The sequence below is a fragment of the Talpa occidentalis genome, unplaced genomic scaffold, assembly GCF_014898055.3.
Source record: "Talpa occidentalis isolate TD23 unplaced genomic scaffold, MPIMG_talOcc4v2.1 talOcc4.3, whole genome shotgun sequence".
In the NCBI taxonomy this organism is placed as follows: domain Eukaryota; kingdom Metazoa; phylum Chordata; class Mammalia; order Eulipotyphla; family Talpidae; genus Talpa; species Talpa occidentalis.
The window spans coordinates 130,969,917-130,981,229 of NW_023603184.1; the positions used below are offsets into that span (position 1 = coordinate 130,969,917).

At 39.6% G+C, this 11,313-nt stretch overlaps 1 protein-coding gene across 1 annotated transcript in view; it reads left to right on the top strand.

Annotated features, from left to right (window-relative positions):
- CPS1 (carbamoyl-phosphate synthase 1) overlaps positions 1-8,168 on the top strand; it is a 114,578-nt gene extending 106,410 nt beyond the window's left edge. Inside the window, exons 35-38 of the mRNA XM_037523974.2 lie at positions 3,648-3,707; positions 4,428-4,540; positions 5,896-6,025; positions 7,073-8,168. Coding sequence (XP_037379871.1) covers positions 3,648-3,707; positions 4,428-4,540; positions 5,896-6,025; positions 7,073-7,171 — 402 coding nt within the window. The 3' untranslated portion in view covers positions 7,172-8,168. The remainder of the gene's footprint in view (positions 1-3,647; positions 3,708-4,427; positions 4,541-5,895; positions 6,026-7,072) is intronic.
- The last annotated feature ends 3,145 nt before the right edge of the window (positions 8,169-11,313 follow it).

Consider the following 11,313-nt stretch of genomic DNA (forward strand, 5'->3'; position numbering starts at 1 on the left):
ATGTATATCAGAATCACCTGGAGCGTTTGTTAAACTACAGATTACTAGGATCAACTCCCAGAGTCACTGATTCTATATATCTGTAGTGGGATCCAAATTTTCATGCTTTAATCAAATTCCCAGGTGATGCTAGTGCCTAGTGGATCATGTTTTGAGAACCATTGTACTTGTAAAGTAGGGGCAGGAAGGGCAGGAAGGGACACGGTGCAGGTTTTCTATGATCCAGCAGACCCGGTAAAGGAGGGGTCAGAGTCCTCAGTGGCTTCAGCAGGTCTTTTATTGGGATTTACCAGGCATCCAGGCATATGGCAGGCAGGGGTGCTGGGGGCCGGGAGCCTGGCAGGCCTCCCGGCCCCCAGCAAGTCTTCACTCTATCTGGGCTCTCCGGCCTTCTCTGCTTCTCTCTCGGCTTCTGCTACTTCTTTCTCGGCTTCTCTTCCGGCTTCGGCTGGCGTCCCTGTGACGCTGCCCTTAAAAGCCCGGTCTCAGCCCAGGTGAATCCCACTTATTCCCTATGCCCATGCCCTATTCCAGGTGCCCGCCATCAGACATGCATTCAGGACTGCAAGGATCCATCATCTATCCTGATGGTGGGAGGGCAGAAAAGCCTGACATTTTTCCTTACCCTACAGATTACCTATGGTTTTTGCTAAGTGAAAATTTAAGAGATTGATAATAGTTCAGTGCATATTAGTTCAATTAGTCCATATGTGTTTGTGGGACAACTTTGTATTGAGTCTTTTAATGTGAACTGGTGCCTGTTTAAGTGTGTTCTGTGTTAAGCAGATAATTATGATGCAATGTTACATGTTAGGGGGTTTAACTAGATTCAGAAATGCATCTTTATTACAGGGCAGAGAGAGGGGCAGCCCAGAGCCCGCAAACCTGCCTATTCTAAATGGGTTCTGTCATCTGCTGCATCAACACAAAACATGAGACTTTAATGGGAAGGGACTTTAATACAATTTGGAAACAATACAGGAAAGGCAAAGAATCTAGTTTCTAAATCAAGAACCCAAAGTTACCCGTCCCCTCATGGGTAAAACTCCATCCAAATGGGATTGGCCCAGAGCAAGGCCCCAAAGCCTGCCACAAGTCTAAAGCATCTTCCAGTGGGGACCCACAGAAAAGTGTCAGAAACAACCAGACAAGCCTAGAAGGAAAAGAGTAAAATTAAAATCAAGACCCCATGGGTCTCACCCACATCTGTGTTACCCAGTCCACAACCAAAAGACAAGCGCAGTTTCTTTACGTGTCTCTAGGCTCCATGCGCCTCCTCCAGGTCTCCTTCTGGCTCCATCTTGCTTCCTTCCTCAGTCTCCTCTGCAGCTTCTCTCCCTGCTCAGCTCCACCCTCCCTTGGGTGGGGCAGGAAACCTGGAACCTCCCCCTTTCTTGGGGACCACCCTGTTACATCTTGAATGTTCCATGTATATTTGCTATCTTTCAAGGAACTTTAAGCATGTGATATACATCTAAAGGGTGTTGTCTTATATCTCTCAGTCATTTACAGTGTTGTAATCATATACAGTTTTGTACATAAACAAATGAATATTACCTAAAATGTCACCTAATTCAGTCCCTTGCATTCTAAGCTGGATCTAACTTGAGCAAATGATTGTCCTAGTCTTTTGCCTAACATATTCTTAAAGAGACTGTCACATACCTCATTATATTGTTCTAGAATCACTAAGAATTACTCTCTTTATATTTATTATTTTATTTTTAATGTCTAGTCATAAATTTTTTGCATGCCAACCCATTTTTTCCTAGTTGGTCCTAAACAGAAATGGAAAGCAACTATCCAGAGCATGGTTACAATTCATGTTCTAGAAGACTGTCATGAATAACCCCGGAGCATGCCTTAGCTGAGATTCATCCAGTTGCATTTATCTTTTCTATTTGCCAATAGTTGTCTCTCATAAAACTGCAGTTGTGGGATCGAGAGGGCCAGGATCTGAAAGAATTTTATATTTGAACATAGTCTTTGGGGTCTTTTCCTAGGACTTAGATCTGTTCTCAGAAAGTCTCTGCAAGTAAATATTAGGAGTTTTTATGGGTCGCACATTATCAAAATTGTGCAACAATCTTTATATGTTTTGTTAGCACAGTTCTTAGCTTCTCTGAATCTCTGAATGAGATCATATCCATGATATACTTTTTAAACCATCATTAATATGACTGCTAAGTAGATTACAAAACATTTACTAAAGTAACCAGAATATGCCATCTGTTTATAAATGTTTTACAAGGGAAAACAGTCAAAATGCTCTTATTTGAAGCAGGATGAATATATTTTTAACTGTGTGCAATTTTTGCATACTCTCTATCTCTGTTATTCAGACACTCATGTTAATGAGATCAAAGGCAGGGTTTGATCTTTATGTAGATCATTTAGCTCTATTTTCTTTTCACTCATACCACTGTCTTGCAAATACTAGTTTTTGATGACAGGAAGGTGGTATGTTCAGGGACATACTAGAGAACACTGGTGGTGATGGGCAGGGGTCCAGGAAGGACAGGAACTGGAACTAGATGGATTCAGCTGGGGCCCTAGGAAGGTCACAGTGATGGACTGTGAGAAAATATCTGAACAGGGTCATGGAATATAAGGTTCACTCATCTAATATTAAATATATATGAAAAGAAGTTGGTTTGTGTTTTAAGTGTGACAGCCAGGCTTGAATGGAGGGTACAGGTGCAGGTGCAGGAATCTAGTCTGTAGGAGGCTGAAAAATATTTTTAATAATAATAGCTAATATGTAAAAAACTCATTAATAGGTCAGTAAGAAGCGACTGTGCTATAGCTTAAGTAATGCTTGAAATCAGAACATTGAATGCTCACAACCCTGTGATATGAGTACTGTTACTATCCCCATTTAACAGATAAGAAAAGTCCATCCACAGGGGTTAAGTTGCTTGAGGTTACAGTTTATTGTGGATACCAATAAAAAGTAAATATAAAAATTAAGTACTAGAAAAATTAAGTACTAGAAGCTCGAAGACACGAACTTTTCTAAGTACACGCACACTACTAGTGAAAGGTAAAGCCAGGAATTGAAATGCAGTTTGTTGAATCCAGAGCCCAGTCTTCTAACTATAAGCATTTATTGTCTTAGAGAAAATGTAAAACTGAGCTCTAAATGATTGCCTTCTTGTAGGGAGGCTCCTGTAGGTACTAGAATGGGATCTATTATTGAATGGCAATACAATACAAAGTTAGAACTCAGCAGTTAGATCACATCCAACACATGGCGCATCTGACAAGACTGCCTGGGCACTGAGCTTCTAACCCCGGTGTCTTTAAATTCCCGCTGACCAGGAGAAGGATTTGTGCAGAACTGGAGTGGATCTGAAACTACAGAAGGAGACTAAGTAGGTTAAGTTGGGAGTGAAGGAATTTGAACATAAGATAGTAATAGAGGGCAAGAAAATGTGGGTGGAATTTCATATATGTTGGAATTAAGAACTCATATTCACCATAGGAGGATACAAGGAAAAAACTTGTCATCGTGGAATATAAAGTAGCTAGTGGTATTTGCCATTGCTTTTCATGATGGTCTGAAGAAATAGCACATTGTTTATGACTAAAAAGCATGTATATTGTACATCTACAAAGTGGATTTTGTTGAATTCTTTTATTTTCAGCAATCATTCCGTCCCAGATTCCTTGGTGTGGCTGAACAGTTACACAATGAAGGTTTCAAGGTATGTGATACTAATTTTTTACATGTTGCCTCTGTCAACACTGAAATCTAGCCACCAAAGAGAACATTGAAGAATCTTCAGGAATGAAATAGTTAAAAATAAGTCCTTTCAACCTGAAAGGTATAACTAATTTGGTGGTTTCAAAACATCAGTGGAATAAAATGATTAGAAAGACTAGTTAAGTTTTTACAAAATTGCTACAAACTTAAAGGTTGAGAGGTAAAAACTTAGATTACACGGATATGAGACAAAGTCCTAATGCATTTCCATGTATTTTCCCTTTTCCTGTTGTCATGTGAAATCAGTTTCCAGCTGTTATAGTTACAAGTAAAACTTCTTTGCCATGAACACCTTCACATAAGACCTGATTCAGTCAGTGAAACAAAATTATTCCCGAGGCTCAGGGTGGGGCTGTGGACATGAAACTGTTGTCTTGCTGACAGTGAGCTCTTAGTCATGAATAATTTTGTATATTTCTCCCTTATTAAAGCAGTACAATTGAGTTTCTTAAATTTTTCCTCATTAAAACATTCTTACAATTAAATGCCTCTGCCTCCAGTTTCTGAGTCCAGGTCTCTATTCATGACACTGTATTGCTTTGCATGCTCACTAGTTTTTTCTACTTTATCTTTTAAATGGTGCCTGTGTATCACTAAGCATCTTTCCTCTATGAAAGACTGCCCCGTTGTATAGTAACCAATTTTTCCATTTTAAATGCAGCTCTTTGCCACAGAAGCCACATCAGACTGGCTCAATGCCAACAACGTCCCTGCCACCCCAGTGGCCTGGCCGTCTCAGGAAGGAAAGAATCCTAGCCTCTCTTCCATCAGAAAGTAAGAACTGGGCAGACTGTTTTCTGAGATGGTAACATAGAAAGATTAATCTTGGGAAATGGTATGATGCAAAAACCTCAATTTACTCTATTATATGTCTTAGTGAGCCAGTTTAAACTTGTGGATGATAAACTTGTGGATGATAGTAAACTTGTGGATGATAGTAAACTTTTACTCTTGACAATTTTGCTGTTCTAATAAAGCTTAAAATACCATATGTATACTTGGTGATATGATTTCTGAATCAACTTTCAGAATGATTTCTAGTAGGGTGCTTTCCTTGATAGACACCAAGATCTGATGGACACCAATAAGTGAAGACATGAAAAATATAATACTGTCCTTTACATTTCATGTCAGATTACATTGTGCATCTGTGTATATCAAAAGTAACATTGCTTAGTTGTAGTTCCCTGAGTTGAATCATCAAAGAATCAGTTTATTGAGCAATTTCTATATGCAAAAGACAATGACATATGCTATGATGTAATCCATTGGTTTACCTAATTTGTCTCTCTTTGATTGATTGCTTATTTTGACTTAATCTGTGTCATCAGTAGATTTGTAAGTCATATTACTTCAGCACACTGTGTGAGCCTTCTAGGACATTGTGACATCAATACTTTCAAAACTATGTGGCGTAGGTGTATAGCAGATGATTCTGGGTTGCTCCAGGATATTACAGCCTTTTAAATGACTAAGTCACACCAAATTCTATTAAATATACTGTTTTTTGGGGCTTTTAATAAGGTAACCTATAAATCATTATGAAATTTGTAAAAGAAGGGCAAATTGTTTGAACCTTAGGAGACGTCCAGTGATGCTCTAAGTCAGTTGTGTGGAGCGCAGTAAAACAATAATTAGCACTACTTCATGCTTTTGACTTTTAATGTTTCCTAGTGTGTGTAACAAGCATCCCAGAAACAAAATGTGAAATGGTTTAATTCAGAATCAGTTGACCTGTGTTCTCATACCTTCAACTGAGAGACACTGGGAAGCAGATGGAGGAAAACTGTCAATATGGGAGAGAAGAAGGGGGTGAAATATCTTTCGTGCTAGAGGAATCACCTCCTTGTAAAATAAGAAAGTATCTATCAAGTTGCTAATTCTGATGATGGACAGATGGTGTTTCTATTCCTCTACTTAGGCTTTTACCAGTTTCCTTTCAAGAACACAATAAAACATTACAACTCACAAATGAGTGTAATTTGAGCGTGTACCTGGGCATAGAGGAGGGAAAGTGGCAGTCGGCTCCACGTGGCATTGACTTAGTGACTGATGCTGATTTATTTTAGCATATTTAAAAACTTATTTTCAAATCTACACTCTTTGGTTTTCTTTGTTTATTCTCATAGATTGATTCGAGATGGCAGCATTGACCTGGTGATTAACCTCCCCAATAACAACACTAAGTTTGTCCATGATAATTATGTGATTCGGAGGACAGCTGTTGACAGTGGAATTGCTCTCCTCACTAATTTCCAGGTATGTTCTTTTCCTCAAATACAGACCGCATGAGGGTCGTGTTTTTGTCACTTTCTTAAGAGTCTTCTACAATATATGCACATCTCTCTTCTCATAACATTCAGAATTTCTAAAAAGAAGCTGAAATAATCTTAAATAATGTTGCCATTATGACAGGTCATGACTTAACTGGGGCATTTGGTGATGAAGCAGTTGAGATAATCAAAAGCCAGTGATAGGGCCTCCCCGGTGGCGCAGTGGTTGAGCACTGGGTTGCGAAGCTGCCCGCGGCCTCTGTGGCGCCGATTCGATCCCTGGCTGCTCCCGGCCACCAGAGGAGGGTCCCACATGGCGCGCAGACCTCTCCTGCCGCCCGCTGCTCCCCTCAGCAGTGTACTTCGGTCCTTCTGCCTGCTCTGCTCCCTGCTCTGGCTCTGGTGAATTCTCTCACCCTCCCGCACTTCTGACTGTACCCAGTGCATGTATAAACAAAACAAACAAACAAACAAATAAATAAATAAAAACATGCCTCTATTTAAAAAAAAAAATTTAAAAAAAAAATTAAAAAAAAAAAGCCAATGATAGCCATATCTTTCTTAATTTTCCATATAATTAACCTTTAAATAAAAAAAAAGTGTAGCATGTATGGAATAAAGATACAGGAGTTTATTTCATTATTTTTAAAAGAAAGTGACCACATAAAAGCAACACTTTATTTATGACTGAAGACCAAGATATAGTGCAAGCTCTTGTCTCATTCACAGAAAATGATCATGTGGTGTTTAGACCCACCCAGTTTATTGCATCTGCCCATCGTATTTTTTTTTTCTGAGTCATTTTCAGAGTCATTTTCTGAGTCATTCTCAGGTGGGGTGGGGTGGGGGAAAGGCTTATTTACAGTGGGATCTGAGATACAGGAGAAAGTTTCCATTAAATAAAAATTGTGTCTTTTATCCTATACCCCTTTGAAAATTGGGAACAGAAGCTGTGACTTGTCACTTTTGCTTCATTAAACATTCACTTTCATGTAATGTTGGTTGATTAAAATTCCTATTCTTATATTTTCAGGTGACCAAACTTTTTGCTGAAGCTGTGCAGAAATCTCGCCATGTGGACTCCAAGAGTCTTTTCCACTACAGGAAGTACAGTGCTGGAAAAGCAGTATAAAGCAGTAGCTGCCCAGCGCCATTCTGAAATCAACCCACCATATTTGATCTAAAGGAACTGATTCCCCACTTTCTCTCCCAGAGACAAATATGGATTCCAGCTTCATTTCAGTTTACTTAGTTATGCCTTAGTATTCTTTCCTTTCACGATTGAATTGTTAGTCACTTTTTAAGAACCTTATTCAGAGAGTCCTTCCTAAGTAACTTTTTCTTCATGAGACTTCACCCATTGACTAATTCCTTATTTTTCATGGACAAAACTTACCTATGTGCTTATTTGCAGCTAACATTTTATGGTGCTGATTAATGATGATCAAGGTAGACAAGTGTCTGCTCTCTATATACTTTAAAAACATTATTGAACTTCCTATATATACTTTAAAAACATTGTCATTGTTTTAAAACAGCATCTTCCACACTCAGGACACTTTAACAATGCAGAATATCATGAAAACTTGTTAAAGTGAAATACGGATTTAATTTACGAACTCCTCCATCATGATGTTTGTGTATTGCATTTTTTTCATAATAATTCTCACCTCTCTGGCTCATTGAGGAACATCCCTTCCCACAGCACTGAACTTGAAAAGTATGACAGAGGGCTTTAAAGTATGGATTTCTTTAAAAAACACTGGTCTGCAGTTTTGTGTTATGAAGTATGTCAGCAGATGGTAGATACTGCTGAGGTGGTTTTATTCTTGTTTTTCTTGGGATTTTTAACCTAAGCCTAGTGAAATCTTCAGATTTATACCATCTCCTCCTCATCCCCCACCAGTTTTGAAATAACTCAAAAGTTAGGCTCATTCCCTTCAGATTATAGACTCTGATCTACCAAGTCTCTCACTGCACTATGAATTCCACCCATTTTAAGCACAAGGTCCCTATTCTTTCTACATTCCAAAAAAGTCCTTTCTACAGGGCAAACTTTGTTGCTTTTAAACTTTTTGTGTTATTACAAGTGCTCTAATTGTGAACTTTTAAATAAAATAATATTAAGAAGCATCACCATTGTATCTTACGTTTATTTGTTTTAATGTTTATATGCAAAGTCAGTTCGTTTCTCTTATGAAATAAGATCTGAGGCTTTTTATTTCATTTGATACAATCTTATTGATTTACCACTGGTTTATAAAGCCGTTTAAATTTTGAGATTACAGGTTCACATATCAATATGTGTGTATGTCTCAACCACACAGATCATTGGCTTTTTTCCCCCCACACACAAAACCATATACAGTATGAGAAAATGAATATTAAAAATTATAAAGGCTAGGGCTTTCCCGGTGGTGCAGCGGTTGAGCGCTGGGTTGCGAAGCTGCCCGCAGCCTCTGCAGCACCGGTTCGATCCCCGCTGCTCCCCCGGCCACTGGAGGAGGGTCCCACATGGCGCGCAGACCTCTCCTGCCGCCCGCTGCTCCCCTCAGCAGTGTACTTTGGTCCTCCTGCCTGCTCTGCTCCCCGCTCTGGCTCTGGTGAATTCTCTCACCCTCCCGCGCTTCTGACTGTACCCAGTGCCTGTATAAATAAATAAATAAATAAATAAATCTTTTAAAAAGATTATAAAGGTTAATTTTTTTTCTTTTGTCTTCTCCTTGCTTAAAAGTCTTATTAAATTTTTTGTCATGTGGTTTTGTGGTTAAAGACTGCCTTTGAGCTGGATCTTCAAATAAATTAAGTCCTCACTTGCTGTCATTAAGAGGTTCTTGGCAACTGTGACTTTTAAGAGAAACCATGTATAATGAAACAAGGGCCTTGAGTGACATCATTTTATTCCACATCCTTCAGATATAACTTTGAGCATAAAACAAGTTTTGGCCTATGTTTAGTGAAACATTATCAGAGAACCTACCTTTGTATACATTTTTTTTTTGCTTGATTGACATCCCAAGGACCTACTGACCACACTAAATGAGTACTTACTGTATAGATATAACTTCACACTGAAAACTGTCACACATGTATGAATAAGTAAACTTTTATTTATTTTATTTTTATTTTTTATTTTTTTAAGATTTATTTATTTATTTATACAAGCACTGGGTACAGTCAGAAGCATGGGAGGGGGAGGGAATTCACCAGAGTCAGAGCGGGGAGCAGAACAGGCAGAATGACAAAGTACACTGCTGAGGAGAGCAGCTGGCGGCAGGAGAGGTCTGCGTGCCTTGTGGGACCCTCACCCGGTGGCTGTGGATCCAACTGGCGCTGCAGAGGCTACAGGCAGCCTCGCAACCCAGCACTCAACCACTGCGCCACCAGTGAGGCCCAATAAGTAAACTTTTAAACAAAGAAATAACATACAAATGTTTTGCACAACACAGGGAAAAGTTCTTGCATCTAATCAGAGATTGATCCATACTGCCTAATGGAGATAATACCAATGACCATAACCCAGAAATAGAGCTCAAAATGTAACTTTGTGAGGATTCTAAGATAATAAAGATATAATAGCTTTTATCCCTTCCATCTCCCCCCACCGTCAAGAGATTACCATGTGATGCAGCTCTACATTAAGCCTTTTCAAATTTATTTTCTCCTTGCTCCCACTGTGGTTGAGACAGTCATTACTTTTCTCTCTGTATTATCATAATATACTTCCTGATCATCCATTCATTCACCTGAAAATATTTAATGAGTGTCTTCTATATTTGGTGTATGTTATGCCATGATCCCTTCAGCTCCTATAATTCCAGTTCATCTCTGATTCTATATTTATCACTATCACACCACCAACACCACCATAATAAATACCGTTATGGAAAACCTGATATTCCTCAGGCAGTTCTAAGTACTTTGCATGAATTAATCCTGTTAATCTTTAAAATCTTATTATGAGTAGGTGCTGTTATGTCCATATTGTAAATAAATTGAAGCATATGGAAGTTAAGTAACATGTCCAAGCTCACACAAGTGCAAACCCATTTTTAATGTCATATTAAAATGAAGATAGGCATGTGCAAAAAATCATTTCTCATAGCGAAGAAGGTACTTATGTTGCCACTAAGATCAGGGAACAGCTTTTCTGGGGAGATGACCCTGTGTTACCTGTGCAGTGTCTGATGTTCCTCTGACAGACTAGAGGTTAAGGACATTCATCTGAGGAAATGACAAATGACTTGGGTTCCACATATGTGTGGGAAAAAAGGGGGCAGAAATTGACTGGACATTATGCATTTTTAAATCACATGAATGTTTCAAAACTTTTTATTTGGTAATCACTTTTTACTAAAATTGTAAAAATAAAAATAGTAACTCTACCCGGATTTACTTATTGGCAATATTTTACCCCATTTACTTTATTATTATTGTTCTCTCAATTTGTGTCTCTCTCCCTCATCTCTTTATCTAAATATTCATGCACACAGAGAAGAGAAAAAGTACACTCTAGCCAAAAGCAAGTGGACTTCTAGTGACCAATTTTTTTTATATTTTGTTTACTGGTATATTGAAATACCTTTGTTTTACATCCTCGCTAGTGTTTTAAATGCATAGGATTGCACCCCTGAGGTGTAGTCACCATTTCATCCTTATGACTGAAGCACCCTGAGTCCTCCAGCACAGCCTGTTGTGCTCCCTCCACTGCCTGTCACACAATTGCCTGTCACACAATTCTCACTCCTACTTCTGCCCTAACCCCTTAAAATCTGCAGGGTTTTTTTTTGGTGGGACCCTCGCCGGCCGCTGGGGAACCAACCAGCGCTGCAGAGCCTGCGGGCAGCCTCGCAGCCCAGCGCTCAACTGCGACGCCACCAGCGGAGGCCCAAAAGCCGCAGGTTTTGTGGTAAGCAAATGGTCAGGCTTTTTCGCCATTGGCCTCTGTAGCTATCACCTGCGGCCTTGTAATGCAGAAGGCGCTTGGGAGTGTGGGCACAGGGCTCATATGCCTGATTGTGGACACCTGGAGTATGACGTGGGCATGAGTAAGTGTGCACACCTGTGCATAGAGGCGGAGGCTACAAGGGCAGCATCACTCAGAGATAGGAGCGGCTACAGGCTTGGAGAGGATGCGGACTGCTATGAGAGAAAGAGACCATAAAAGAACGCCAGAGAGAGCCCAAAGAAAAAGAGTAAATATTCTCTGGGGGTTGGGTGGCCTACCAGACTCCAATCCCCTCACCCCTACCCACCCCTCTCCACCCCACCCTC